This window comes from Aspergillus neoniger (assembly GCF_003184625.1).
Source record: "Aspergillus neoniger CBS 115656 unplaced genomic scaffold BO87scaffold_19, whole genome shotgun sequence".
Lineage (NCBI taxonomy): Eukaryota > Fungi > Ascomycota > Eurotiomycetes > Eurotiales > Aspergillaceae > Aspergillus > Aspergillus neoniger.
Window position 1 is genome coordinate 202,695 of NW_020291147.1, and position 13,444 is coordinate 216,138.

General features: G+C 49.2%; 5 protein-coding genes across 5 annotated transcripts; 1 reads left to right on the top strand and 4 right to left on the bottom strand.

The window, feature by feature from the left end:
* Positions 1 to 346: 346 nt before the first annotated feature.
* Positions 347 to 856, top strand: BO87DRAFT_426683 (uncharacterized protein; the record flags this gene model as incomplete). Its single annotated transcript, XM_025627380.1, has 1 exon — positions 347 to 856. The coding sequence occupies one exon, from the start codon at positions 347 to 349 to the stop codon at positions 854 to 856; it is 510 nt and encodes a 169-aa protein (XP_025478961.1).
* A 1,604-nt stretch (positions 857 to 2,460) lies between these two features.
* BO87DRAFT_437410 (uncharacterized protein) lies at positions 2,461 to 3,620 on the bottom strand (the record flags this gene model as incomplete). Its single annotated transcript, XM_025627858.1, has 2 exons — positions 2,998 to 3,620; positions 2,461 to 2,900 (listed from the first exon to the last, which is right to left on the bottom strand). The coding sequence occupies exons 1-2, from the start codon at positions 3,371 to 3,373 to the stop codon at positions 2,461 to 2,463; spliced, it is 816 nt and encodes a 271-aa protein (XP_025478962.1). The 5' UTR covers positions 3,374 to 3,620.
* Positions 3,621 to 4,395: 775 nt separating this feature from the next.
* BO87DRAFT_407276 (uncharacterized protein) lies at positions 4,396 to 7,803 on the bottom strand (the record flags this gene model as incomplete). Its single annotated transcript, XM_025626057.1, has 4 exons — positions 4,396 to 5,565; positions 5,616 to 5,741; positions 5,794 to 5,837; positions 5,871 to 7,803. The coding sequence occupies 4 exons, from the start codon at positions 7,801 to 7,803 to the stop codon at positions 4,396 to 4,398; spliced, it is 3,273 nt and encodes a 1,090-aa protein (XP_025478963.1).
* Positions 7,804 to 8,221: 418 nt separating this feature from the next.
* On the bottom strand, positions 8,222 to 8,959 carry BO87DRAFT_377183 (uncharacterized protein). The gene is made up of 2 exons (XM_025623484.1): positions 8,487 to 8,959; positions 8,222 to 8,409 (listed from the first exon to the last, which is right to left on the bottom strand). Exons 1-2 carry the CDS (start codon positions 8,565 to 8,567, stop codon positions 8,248 to 8,250), a joined length of 243 nt encoding a protein of 80 aa, XP_025478964.1. The 5' UTR covers positions 8,568 to 8,959; the 3' UTR covers positions 8,222 to 8,247.
* Positions 8,960 to 9,970: 1,011 nt separating this feature from the next.
* On the bottom strand, positions 9,971 to 12,442 carry BO87DRAFT_69452 (putative forkhead transcription factor Fkh1/2). The gene is made up of 4 exons (XM_025629490.1): positions 12,219 to 12,442; positions 11,130 to 12,155; positions 10,202 to 11,079; positions 9,971 to 10,136 (listed from the first exon to the last, which is right to left on the bottom strand). The coding sequence occupies exons 1-4, from the start codon at positions 12,330 to 12,332 to the stop codon at positions 10,064 to 10,066; spliced, it is 2,091 nt and encodes a 696-aa protein (XP_025478965.1). The 5' UTR covers positions 12,333 to 12,442; the 3' UTR covers positions 9,971 to 10,063.
* Between the last annotated feature and the right edge of the window lie 1,002 nt (positions 12,443 to 13,444).

Genomic DNA, 13,444 nt, shown 5'->3' on the forward strand with positions numbered 1-13,444 from the left:
ATCCTAGTCTAGTCATTTTCGTGTGCCTTTTCTGTCTGACTGGACTGACTGACTGGCTGATTCCCGGTCCAGGAAAAAAGCATTGACAACTTATTTATCGGGGCGGGTGTCTTTTCTTGTCTTGTCTTTCTTGGTGTTTGTTCATTCCCAAATGATAATCTCATCCACTTTCACTCTCACATCCACACTCTGTCTGGCTTTGATCAAGACAAGCTTCTCACCTGTTTATCATTTTTTGCTTGGTCTTACACCACACACGTACACACACCTTGGCTATCATTATCGTCACGATTATCATTACCCCAACTCCAAATATCCTTCAATCCAATACCAAACCAAATACAAAATGGTAGCCATCACCGCCCGCGACCGACCCAAAACCGACTACGAGCGATGGCTGGAACTCCAAGGCAACTCCGACAACGCAGCTGGCAGCGACGATGAAAAGAAATACCATCCTCCAGGCCCTCTACCTATTCCGGAACATGGTGGTCAAGATGCACATGCAAAAGCAGACGATAATAAGCAAAAATACATCCCTCACGGCACATTTCTCCATCATGGGTATCATCATGAACGGCCGGGAGCGTCAGCCGACAACGCTAACATCAACGCCAACAATCATCCACATCATGCACTACTACTACATCATCGCTTGGATGGGCCCTTTCCTGGAAACTATGGAGGTGTTGCGATGAAGTTGGCGCTGCTGGTACTGGTGGTATTGGGGATACTGCGTGCGGTGCGGTTTGTTCGAGCCCGACAACGACATCAGCCTATTCGGTTACAGAGTCCGAGGACGGTGCAGGGTGGGTTTGGAGGGAGGGAGGATGGGGGGAAGAGGAATCTGGTTTGATTTTTTGAGGGGGGTGGTTCTTTGGGTTATGGAGGATGTTGTGTTATTGGTATTCTTTGGTTTCTATTACTGGTGTTCCAGGAGTTGGAGGATGTTCTGTTCTGTATACACCTTGCTTTATTGTACTATCATGTGTGTATGCTTTCATATCCTATCCCTCATAGTAAGCTCACAAGAATGCATGCTACATGAGGAACAAAATCCACCTGTCATTCAATGCATACATCAAGTTAACAGTCAAAGAACTCCGACCCAACTCAACTCAGGATCCTTCCTACTTCATAAGCCTAAGCCTTAACCAAGCCCACCCCAAGCCGACGGGAGCGACAGCAGCCACCCCGCTCAGCACCGACCTCAATCCTCCCTGCTGGTTGGCCCACCCTTCATGTTCCCCGTTGGGGCTGCTATCAGCTAGTTCTGTCTCTCTAATCTCTATCGAGTAAGTAGACTCTGAACTTGGAATGGATCTGCAAAGGGGCCCACTCAATATCAAAATATCGGTTCGATTGGATGTTCGGGGCGCTTGTGATATTGTACTAAGCGGGCAAGCTGGATAAGTGAGAAAGGGCGGCTGGAGTTATTAAGGATAGAATAGCATTGTAAAAGTCACTAAGTCTGAAAAAGCAGGAGGATAATCAAGTGGACGAGTTACTACTAACTAAACTGAAATGAGTAGTGGTACCGGCGGGGCGAGGTACTTAGTGTTCGACCGGCTATAATTAGGGGGGAGGATGAGGGTTAGTTACTGTTCCTGGTCGGGTGTTGCCGTTTCTGTTCGGAGGGTATTTGGTATCCGATGCTGTATGATATACTGCTGCTATGTACTAAAACCAATCTTTTGTTGAATGTGACCCACACAGCAACGATATAAGAGCTATACTTCTGACCTGGTAATCATCCACAAAGTCGAGGCTGGAATACTAACAACGTTCGGGTCTCGGCTAACAGGTCGATCGTGATCTCCCCGAGTTTGTCGCTCTAATCCCCGAGCCATGAAATAAGGTCCTGGCGCAGCATTGAGTGGAGACTACTAGTTAACAGCTGCATGCTAGCAACCACTAACTGTGTGTAGAAGTAGCGCTGGATATAGACTAGCCAGGACATCGTTCATTTGCTATCTCATAGTCACAGACCCTGCGTTATTTTCAGCATCCCAGCCATCACTATTGATTGTATTAATGTCCTCACCACAGTCTACATCAGCGAACTCTCGTACATTAAATGCTTTGGATTTCATAGTAAGAGCATGTATTCTAGAGCTTTTTGAGATGTTGACGTTTATACACTGTATCATGATCTCAATAAAAGCATTTGTTCGATGGCCGCTATTAACCGCCGCAGTCGTACAGCATGATCTGGGCCGCCTCTAAAGTGTGATGGAGTGCGCTGTACTAGCCATTACTAATTTTTGTCTGCTAAGAATACATACTCGCAAATCTAAGCTTAGTCCAGTGCTTCAGGATCGGTATTCAAAGAGATGCTAGAAAAGTGAAATGTCTCCTAACCACTTGGTAGGATTAGGAGAAAACATCCTGCTTCTTTAGAATTTGTCATAGTCAAAAGTATGCAATATATACAATAAGTGATTCCACTCATCAACATAATCATATCCTCCCCCCATCCACACCCCCCGCCAACTCAAAAACAGGCGGCCTCGACCCCAACTCATAAACAGGAGGTCGTGAACCTAACTCATAAACCGGCGGAGCAGACACCAACTCAGCAACAGGTGGAGCGGCCGCATCTCCCTGCAGCTCCCTCGGATGATTGTTCTTAGTTCGATGACCTATGTATGTCGAAGGCATATCATCATCATCCGCATGTCTCCGTGCGGCCTGTAACCTTCTCGAGATCATAAACCAGATCAGGAAGATAATGAGTGCTAAGCCGGCGACACCACCGACTACTCCGCCTGCGATGGCACCCGTATTCGTTTTACTTTTTGTGTTTGAAGATACATTTGTCGTAGATTGCGCAGTCGCCGATGATATTACCGACGACGATAGACCACTAGTATCTGCTGTCGATGTAGACGAAGATGCATCTGACGTCACAGTAGCAGACGTAGTAGCAGATGTAGCTACTCCCAGTTAACCACAACCCATCAAGTCAAGCAGCAGCAGGAAACATAAAAAACATACACGAACTCGTCGTCGAAACCGGCGACAACAAACTAAACTCCGACCCCAACGTGGAGACATCATCCGTACAGCCCACGAACCCATTCGACACCCTTGCAAACGCATCCAGCCCTCTCGAACAACAGAAGTAGTCATTTTCATAATACAAAAGGGCCGAGGTATTCCCACAATGCGGATCCAGTTTAAGAATGTTGCCGCATGCTGCGGCGGAGTGGCAGCAGTTCCCGGGGGCGCAGGTGGCGCCCTCGGGACAGCATTCGCGGTAGGGACCCCAGGTTGAACCGCAGTCGTTTTCGGTGTCGTAGCAGGTGCCGTTACGGCGGACGGGGTAGCCGAATGGAGGGGCGAGGTCGTTGCTGTTGCTGTCGTTGGACATTGTGATGTTGCTGTTGCTCTTTGCTAGGGGAGGCAGACGGCAGGGGATGTAGGGGTAGGGGCAGCCTGGGGAGGGGAAACAGACTGGGATAATTGATTGAGTTTCATGGAGGGTAATGATCGTTTTTGAAAAAGATGGAGATGGCTTGTTTTTATAGCATGGTTCTTTAGTGTTCCCTCTTGGGTGGCTCGGCGGCTAATGGTCTGCTAGCTCTGGTGTTTCGTGCTCTTGTGTTTGGTCTGGGGGCCATATCTGCTACGCCGTTCGAGTTGTGCGGAGTTGTTAAGCGCCCACTTCTGGCATGGCCAATGACTCGTTATCATGGCTTCGAGCGAGTGAAAAGAAGTGCTCGGACTTAGCTGATGCTAGGATTGGCGCGCACAAGAGCAAATACTGAGCTGGGTAAGGCTGTATTCGGGATATCGTGTACTGTGCGAGTCAAGGCGGGGTGGATGGAGCAGCGTAGCCATTTTCTTTCCTTCACTTAACGCTTAGTAGTAGCAGGCAGATTGATGGGGCATCATACCGACGAGTGCTTCATGATCCTTGTTAGTGTGTGTGGACTAGACGAGTAGTCATATTGCTAGACTCCACCACCTGTTAACGTACTAACTCCCGGCCGCGCCGGCCACCCATGTTATGGCATACAAAACTGGTCTTTTGCGAGCCGAGTATCAAATGTAAAGATAATAGAGATAATAAATAATTTTGAGGGTTTTTTTTTTTTTTTTCATTTTTAAACCGTTCCAATAGAATACAAATAACATATAAACATTTCAAGTAGTGAAACAGTATCCTATTATATCCACAAAGTTATATATGCTTTCTTATACATACTTTGATATCTGATATATTCATATATAAATATCTAGAGAAATCTATACTATACTAGTTGAGATATAACCATTCTGAGACGGTGAGTTACATTATAGCTCCTTGAATGGCTCTGGACCCGAAAGCTTCACTACAACAATCTGAATTTCTGGCACACTGATACTTAAAAGAAGCTTGAATCTCTGTCATCAATGAGAAATATCTGGCTCGTATATTGCTCCCACGTTGCTGAATCTTTGACACCCAATGTAGATTCCCATAAGTCTCGAGTTGCTCGGGGCCGCATATACCTTGTCGCTCCCGCGCTGCAGGGTAGTGCACTCTGCAGCTGCCCTATCCTTACACCATACATCTCGCCATTCATAATCCACAGCTGTTTCCGGGGTATACGGTGGTTCGAGGGCGAGACTAAGCCTCTGGCTTTTGGGCGATGCGTTGTGCTCGACCTCGAAGTCAATCTCAACCAGCTCCGATCCTGCGACTGTAGCTGACATGCCGACTATATTATCATCCCGCGCAATATGAACGGCCTGGCGAGAGTCGGTGTCTAAATCGCCCGTGCTTGCCATGACACCTGATCTATAGACGAAGAGCAGTCCAATGATTGCGCGGCCTCGAAAGTAGGCTTCGATGGTGACTACCTTTTCGGGGCAGGTATTGTCATTCCACGTCTCGAAGTAGAGCTTCCGCACCAGGTCAAAAGGAGGAGAGACTTCTGGGACAAGTAGTCGAGGCCTCCAGTTTCTGTGGGGAGAATTCACTGCTCGGACGCGGTCCGAAGCCTCGTTGAAGATCCATGAGATGGCTGTTAATTCCTCATCGAAGCAACGTTGATATTCATTTCGTATCATTCCAGTGGGAAAGGTATGAGAGTACGGGGAACGGAAAGTCACACTGCGCGCACATGTTGTTTCGAAGCGTATGGCTGCGACTTGACCCACTGCCAACCCCGGAGACTCGGAAGAATAGCCCAGAGGAGCGATCCACACGGTGACTGATTGGATTTCTTCGTCGGGTGATATATCAAATCCATCTTCAACTTCGTTCATCCACTGTCCAACAATGGCTGGACTGGGATGGTTGTAATACTCAAGCTTCAGGCCGGAGATGCCACTTTGGGGGCGAGACCAACCCGATATGCCAGCGGATGCCTGAATCTTCCGGATTCCCTTTAGTGATGCATAATTTTGATAGTTACCTGAATTGCTGCCGTTAATGAAATGAGAGAATTTCTCATCGTAACGAATTTTATGATCCGGCACCAGATGACATTCTCGGTCTACGATGTGTGGAATTGTGGATGGTTCGTCACAGAATTGTGACTGGATACCGACTCGGATAAAATGGGTTCCGTATGTCTGTCACCTGCTTAGCTATTGCTCGAACTAGTTCATGAAGCTTCACCTACCTTCTGATGGGCAACAAGCCCTGTGATGAAATGGCCAGGCGGCAAGCTTGGTATTGGTGTAACAGATGCTTCGAGCCTATAGCGAAGGGGAGCCAGTATGATAGACCGCTCATAGTTAGTTGACACCTTGACAAGGTTAGCATGGTGCACAGATTGGTGGGAATAAAGTAGGACAGGCCTGTAGCCCACCAAGGCCTTCAGATTGATAGAAATCACGATTATCTTCCACGATGCTTATCCCGCTGACACGTTCACCACTTGGGCCATTGATGGGAATCGAAATGGCACAACCACCCGTAGAACCAAAGAACACCGACTTTCCGTCGGCGTAGTGATAACCAATGCCGATAAGAGGGTGCGGGTAGGATGTCATGTGAAAGTCTAGTCGGATTAACGACATGAGACGTCTACCTCCTGGGCCACCGAAGTCAATATTTGACAGCGGTTCAAAGGCACGGGGTGTCTCAGACGGTAGAAGGGGGCTGACAAGCAAGCCTTCATGCATGGGGGCATGGGGAACCCACAGTTGGGAAGGCGTGTGGAACGGCTCCTTTACGTCCGAACGAGTCCGATGCGAAGAGCTTTGATGGTCGTCAATCCATTCAGCAAGGCCAAGTGAAACAATCTTGAACCGGTCTATGTCCGCAAGCAAGTGGTACTGATCTGCTCTTGTCGGAATCTGCAGTGTTCCTTGAGCAATGCCTGGGCCGTTGCTATCACCAATCCAGCGTGATGAAGCAGAGTTATCGTATTGTAACTGGATTCCCACTAAGCCTTCCAAGCAAAATGCCACGCGAAAAAGCTTGATGAAGTGGTTTGTGGGCACGTCTATACACGTTTCGGCAGCGGTATTGCGATAACCAATCAATCGACCAACGCAGTTGCCTTCGTCCGACGGCAATATATTGATACCAGAGATAAACCGGCGTGCCCCGATCTTGACAGTTGATATACCAATTCGCCTTCTATGCTCTTCCTGCGGGACCATGAAGGGCTGTGCCTTTCGATAGAGCACACGACATCCCTCTTGCAGGGGGCAATTTTCATCAATGTATGCCAGCTGACCTGAGAAGTAGTCCACAACCTTCGCTAGCCGTGGGCCCTCTTGGAACCTTTCTATATCAACCAGGGTGAAGTTGTTCCCTCGCATTAGCGATGGACAATAGGCCAGTCCGCCGGGGCCGCGTCGAAAAAAGAAGTCTAGGTCCACAAGAGACGCGATAGGCTCCAGTAGGTCCCGGATTCTCTTTCGATTGACCAGTGGTAGCGTGGCAGCTTTTAAAGATGCCCTCGTGGCGAAGAAAAGTCTGAACCAATTTTGTGATTTTGAAAGACAAGGGAAAACAAAGTCAACCTCCTGGCCGAGAAGGAACCTACTCCGCCAATACGACCGTGAGAGCATAGACATATCTGCGAGTACCGCTAGATCGTGGCATACGAGTCTCAAAGTGAGATGCTGTTCAAAGGGTATATAGGAAAAGATCTCAAGCAGCAGCTCAATTGAGAGGTTGCTAAAAGCATGGTACCTCCTCTCCCCCGCCTTTGCAAGGCTTCCTACTCTTGAGTTACCATGCGACAAGTTTCGCCCGGGACTGCTCCCCAATTCTTCAGAAGCAGAACTGAAATCAGTCGGATAATTTATAACCGAGATGGCACAGGGGTCAGCATAAAGATGGGAGTTCAGATCCACCGGCTGTATCCGCCCGAACACTTTATGTGTTTGCGCAGCGCCCGCATAGTCATGGCCGAAGTGGAAGATGGAGGCTTCGAGGCACGGAGTGCAGTAGAGTTGGTAGAATACCATTTCGGCAATTGCGGCGTCATTTTGTGATAGCGATCCGACTCGCCCATGGTTGAGCCTCAAAATGAGCAATTTCCAGCACGACTCGTGAAATCCAAAACACCATTGGCTATCCGATTGTTCGCAAAGCCTCCATTCATCTAGGGCGTCAAACGCTACATCGCCGTAGACTCGATTGCTGTCCAGTGGTGCATGGAGGGTTTTCCGACCGCGCACTACCCCTACCCCAGTAGTTTTGATATGATCAACGGCAGGATTGGTCGAGTAGATACCCCGAACCTGTGCGTACCAAGGGCGGGCGCTGCACTGTGGAGTATCCGGACCATCCCAATAGGGGTCGGGCAGCAGAATCACCCCGCAAAACGGACGGTAGACATTGGACACCATCTTGCGAGGTGGCACACTTGTGCCTTTCGTAGAGGGACGATTGTTAAACTAAGAGCCTGATTGTGAAATGTTTCCGGAGAGGGGCAATAGATACGTCTGCTAGTCGGGAGCATGTAGGCGGAATAGTAATGAGGTTGCGTGTGGCCACTGGAAATAATGGGCTAGTTGTTGGCCCAGAACTCAAGGCCAAAGCTGGTATATTACTTCATCAGCGTATGGGCAATGATGAGTAGGCTATTCTATCAATGACACCTCATGCTTCACATTCCGACTGCCACTTTACATATTCTACTCAATAGATCATATCATACTAGAAAGTCATTTGGACCTCTCTTCACATACCCCAAACTTTGCAACATCTTGTCATCATCAACCACCCCCAATCCAATCCAGTTAAGTTCAAAGCTGATACCTCACCCAACAACCCAACAAACCCATTCCCCTCTAATTCCCACAACGATTCACATCGCAATTAACACAGCACCGCTTCTCCTGTCCATGGAACACTTCCTCCTCTGTCTGGACGGCTTCACGCTTATCGTTCGCTCCGCATCGCGCATAGGGATTGTCGCAGAGGATGCAGCAGCGTTTGACGATGGATGAGTCCTATCCATATGACATTAATTAACATTCCACGTAGTGAGAACAGAGGTAATAGAAAAGAGGAAAGAGTATAATAGTACCTGATTACTTCCAACCGGACTAGCCAGCGCAACAGGCAGAACCGCCAACGAGAGGAAAGTGATGATGCTGGAGGGACGCATTGTTCGTTTTCTTTTTGGTTTTGAAAAGATGTGATAGATCGAGAGATAAATTGGAAGAAAAAGCTCTGCTGCTGCTGTTTACTACGAGCATCAATCCCCAATTTTTACCCTTACTTCCCTTCTACTTACAACTTTTGTCCTGATCCGACCTCGGTCCCTCTCCGCCCGCGCAGCGACAACCACTCTTGGCAGTGTTGGCACATTCCCATGTCTCAGAGCAACTGGATCCATCAAACCAAGGCCGGACTAATAAGCGATCAGCAATGTAAATTGCATGTTGATCAGATAAGATAATCAATCAATCTTTAGCGCAGGGTCTCGGAAGCATATCCCCTTTATGGTGATTCTGTGACGTGTGTGTGCGGGATATGTGGATCCCTTTTTGAATTTTTTCTATGGGAGGGGCATGGGTTGTTGATCAATATCTAGAGGTACTATAATATCAAGTCGAGTAGTCGTATCCGACCACTTCTTGTAATTTGGGGTGGTTGGTGTCTGATTGGATGGATGGGATGGTCGTCTGATTCGGGAGGATTTGGGGCCGCGATAGACTGGTCAAGGTTTCTTGCTATATTTGTGAGGAGCGATATTAAGTTTAATTGGAAATGTTATTCCATCCCATTCGCAACTTCTTTTGCTGTATGATGTGAGCTGGGATATTTTTCGGGGTCAAGCTAGTCTGTGGTTAGCGAGAGGGAGTAGCGTGGTGACGTTGATGTATGACTATGAATCCGGTCTATTTACACCTAGAAGCCCTTCATTACCATCTTATCTTTCTTCCTCCGTAACTGCTTTGTAGCTTACTTAGCAGTAGCTACGGAACCCTGAATCCACATTAAAACAGGACCCATATCGCCACCTTTCTTTCCCAAATAAGGTAGTATAAATTGTGGACCAGATACCTGGCACTGAAGTAAACAATTCTACACAGCACCTACTAGTAATTACAATCTGCTTTCTCTGAACAGTTACTATTAATATACTTCGTGATATGCTAACTGCCTAGTTCATTACATCTGAATGCAAGTATCATTAACGAGGACTTTTCACATAAAGAATGTGTGTTTTCTTTTACGGCTAGTATGTCTGTGAATTGGAAACATAACAGTGTATATTATATGGTGTTGAGTTATAATGCGAGATGATTTGATTATTGACTTCTACTATGCGTTATGTGAAGATGATAAAATATTCATACTCTCATTAGTATTCACCTTTAAATGCTGTGGTCTGATTTGTGATAGATGTAATAACAAGAAAAAGTCCAGGCTGATAGGAAGATATGCTATATAAATACTCATCATTTCTCATTATCTAATAGCAAACCTCCAAACACCATTGCTGTAAGCCCCTGTTGTAAGACTAAAGCAAAGCAAAGCAAGCAATCAAAGCAACAAGCAGACAAAACAAAATATACGCTCTAATCCGGTCATAGTACATACATTATAACATACAGACATGCATACATACAGACATCGTGACTAGCTGCTCGCTGCTTACGACGTCGCTGCACTCGTCCGCGCCGCGTTGCTCAGCTGTCGATGATACGAGCCAATGGTTTGGAAGCCCCTGTTATACCAGGTTAGTTAGTATACTGTCTTCCCCAAGAGGTAAAAGGCATGGAAGGCACCCACCTCGCCAGGTCAAATCCGCTCCCCTCCTCTTCGTCGTCCTCCTCGTCAGGTCGCTCGTTCTTCGTCTCTGGTTCACGGCGTGGTGGCATGCGGCCAGTCGTCATTCCATTGGCCGTGCCTGGCTTGCTGGGACTGGCTAGGTTCGGTGGTGGTGGACTGCTGCTAGGGATACTTCCCAGTCCGTCGCCCAATTCGCCCTTCAGTGGGCTCATGTCTGGCACGGGCCGGGCCGGCGTACTGCCAATGTCTGCGAACTTCCAGAACTGCGCGGGAGAGCTCATGGGCATGAATTTGGATGGAATCTGTGCGGTGCTAGGCGGAGGCAGTCGTGGCTGCTGGCGTTGCGGTGCTGGCGTGATCATCGATGATGGCCCGTCATCGTAGTATGACGACGACAGCACAGGCGGGGATCCGGCGATGTTGTCTGACAGGCCATAAGTCCGACTTAGACTGGTGCCGTTGCTGGTGTTTTTCGTGGCGGATCGCGTAGGCAGCGGAGATGGTTCCTCGTAGTCACGGGTATTGGAAGGTCGCAAGGGAGCACCTGCACCATTACGGGCGGCACGGGAGCCTCGTTCGGGAGTATACGCTTCAATTGGTGCAACCGGGAATGAGCTGAATCCAGGAGACGACACCGGTGGAGACTTCTTCGTGGCCGAAAACACCGCCTCCATGCCGTTGGCGCCCCGAGCGGCGGGATCTCTCGTGGCAGGGGACGACGGGGCGGACGATTGCGTTCCCTTCCGCAGCTGCTTCTTCCAGTACTCTTCGCGATATTCCGGGGCAATCTGCCATTTCATGCCTTTGCCGGGTTCGTCTGTGCGCCGGGGGACCTTCTGGAATGCTTTATTCAAGGACAAATTATGACGGATGGAATTCTGCTACTTGTTAGTATTTTCGCTTTCGACATAGAAGAGACTAATCTCACCTGCCAACCGCTCTGGGAGTGGCGGTAGAATGCGTACTTGTCCATGATCCAGTTGTAGATACTGTTCAGCGTAAGTTTCTCCTCCTCACTCGAGAAGATCGCCTGCGCAATCAATGTCGCATAGCTGTACGGTGGCTTCAAGTCCTTGGCTGCATCCTTGCTGTAATCGATCTCCTCCGTACTCTCCATCATCATACCGCGGTTATACAGCGGCGACTGCTTGGCCGTGCGCGCTCCCACCGTATCGGGCGACCGCGGGGGCGGCGTCACCTGACGCTTGAGGAACTGCGGTGCGGGAGCCAGCGAAGGGGCGCCCGTCGTGGCTGGGGCCGCATCCGCAGTAGCGGCCGTCGAGGGAGGCTGGGGATGAGCATGCTGGGAGGCATCCCAGGTAGCCACATCCTCCTCTCCGTTGGCGAGACGCTGGGCGCGTTCCACAAAGGTGGGATGAATATTGGCCTTATCGCCGGGCGTGACGAACATCATCTGGGTATTGGCGATCTCAATGATATCACCACACGAAAGGATCGCATCGGTGCCGCGCTTGAGGATCGCACTGTTCAAACGTACGCCGTTCCGACCGTTGACGCGGATGTGCCAGGACGCCGTTTCCTCGCCATCGTAAAAGATCTCCGCGTGCAGGCGTGACACAAACTTGCTTGGTCCCAAATCCACATTTACCTCCGGCAGCGCGCGGGCGGCGATTGTAACCGGGCTTGACTGTTCATCCAACTTTTGTTCGCGGTCGGGCTCGCGGCCGATATTGACGTGGAGGGTTTTGACGTAGTAGGTCCAGTTGCGGCCGGCGATTTTGGCGTAGGCGCGGATGCTCTGCTTGTTTTCGGTTTTCGCGTTGGAGTGATCACGGAGCACGCGTACTTCTTCGCGGGCGGTTTCCAGATACGAGATCACCATATCCACCAAATCCTGGTTTTCCGACAGTTCCTGATCGGGGGACGAGTCATCGGCTTCATCGGCAGATTCCTGCTTCACGGGTCGAGGCTGGGGAGAGGCACGGTGATCAATCTATTTTTGTAAGTCAACAGCTGAGCCTCCTGATACACTGCTGGGAGCCCATCTACTACCCACCTTGCGCTTCTTGTTGGACGGCCGCGTCGGGGATGAATCCGGAGCCTCCGCGTCCGATGTTTCCTGCAGCTGGATTTCCTTGCGCCGCGCGCGACGACGGTTGGAGAGTGGCATGGTGGTGGTTAAAATGGGACGATCGCAAGACCGGGGTCAGCGTCGAAATCCTCTAATCTGTATCGTCCGTGGTCTGGTCGCCAGCGTGGATGTCTAACGGGTCTAATCTAGGAGCGTGGTGTGGGTGGTGATGTGATGTTGAGGGTAGAGGGTGAAGCTAGCGGTCGTGTGTGTTGACGTCGAGTCGCAGGAAATCCGCGGCGAAAGCAGACCAACCGTGATGAGCTCAGCCGGAACAGAAATTCACAGACAAATGATCGAGGAGAAAATGAATGACGACCGAACGAAGGGCAGGCGAAAATCCAAACCCAAACCGGGATGGCAGGTCCAGGCAGCGAGAACCAAGGGAACGTTTGCCACTCGCGCAAGACGGACGCGAACTGGAGGAAGAGGAAGTGGAAGTGGCTGACTGATGCAGACGAGAAAAGGGCCAGCCACCGCGGGGAGAGACCCGGTCGCGAGAGAGTTTGGTTCGGGTGTGATGTCGATCGGGATTGTAAGTAGTAGTTCGATGGTAGTAAAGTAGGTAGGACAAAGGGATTGTGTAAGACAAAGTGATAGGGAGTCAAATTGTGGTAGGAGTTGAAAAAGAGAAAAAAGACAACTCTAACAGTAAAATGCAAGAGAAGCAAAGAGAAAGAAAAGAAGAAGAAGATTGATGGACCAGCAAGTTGCAACGCAAAAGCAACGGTCGTGAATGGATTGCACGCAAACGCGCCGCGGGTTCAGGTTTGGACCAAACAAGATCAAGCGTGACCGCTTCCGTTGTGGGGAACACGCCGAAGAATGAATTCAATCACCGCCAAACTTCTTTCTCTTTTTATTATTTTCACTTGTGCTCAGCTGTCGTCTTTCAACACATTCATGCCAGTTGTTGTTGTTGTTCGGTCTCGCTCATAAATCGCCAATTTAAGGCTGATCGCCCTTGTCCGATCTGGATCTGAATCAGTACCATTCCTTTCCAACTATTTCTCCATTCTCCTTTTCTCTCTTTCTTTCTTTCTTTCTTTCTTTCTTTCTTTCTTTCTTTCTTTCTTTCTTTCTTTCTTTCTTTCTTTCTCTAATTGACTAACCTCCCCTTTTCCCATTATCGAACCTCCCCGACCGCAGTA

Coding starts and splice junctions, on each gene's coding strand:
- BO87DRAFT_377183 (XM_025623484.1), bottom strand. CDS start 8,567: ATGCGTCCCTCCAGCATCATCACTTTCCTCTCGTTGGCGGTTCTGCCT. Junction 8,410..8,486: donor GTCCGGTTGGAAGTAATCAG/GTACTATTATAC, acceptor TCATATGGATAG/GACTCATCCATCGTCAAACG.
- BO87DRAFT_69452 (XM_025629490.1), bottom strand. CDS start 12,332: ATGCCACTCTCCAACCGTCGTCGCGCGCGGCGCAAGGAAATCCAGCTG. Junction 11,080..11,129: donor ACTCCCAGAGCGGTTGGCAG/GTGAGATTAGTC, acceptor AACAAGTAGCAG/AATTCCATCCGTCATAATTT. Junction 10,137..10,201: donor AGCGGATTTGACCTGGCGAG/GTGGGTGCCTTC, acceptor CTGGTATAACAG/GGGCTTCCAAACCATTGGCT.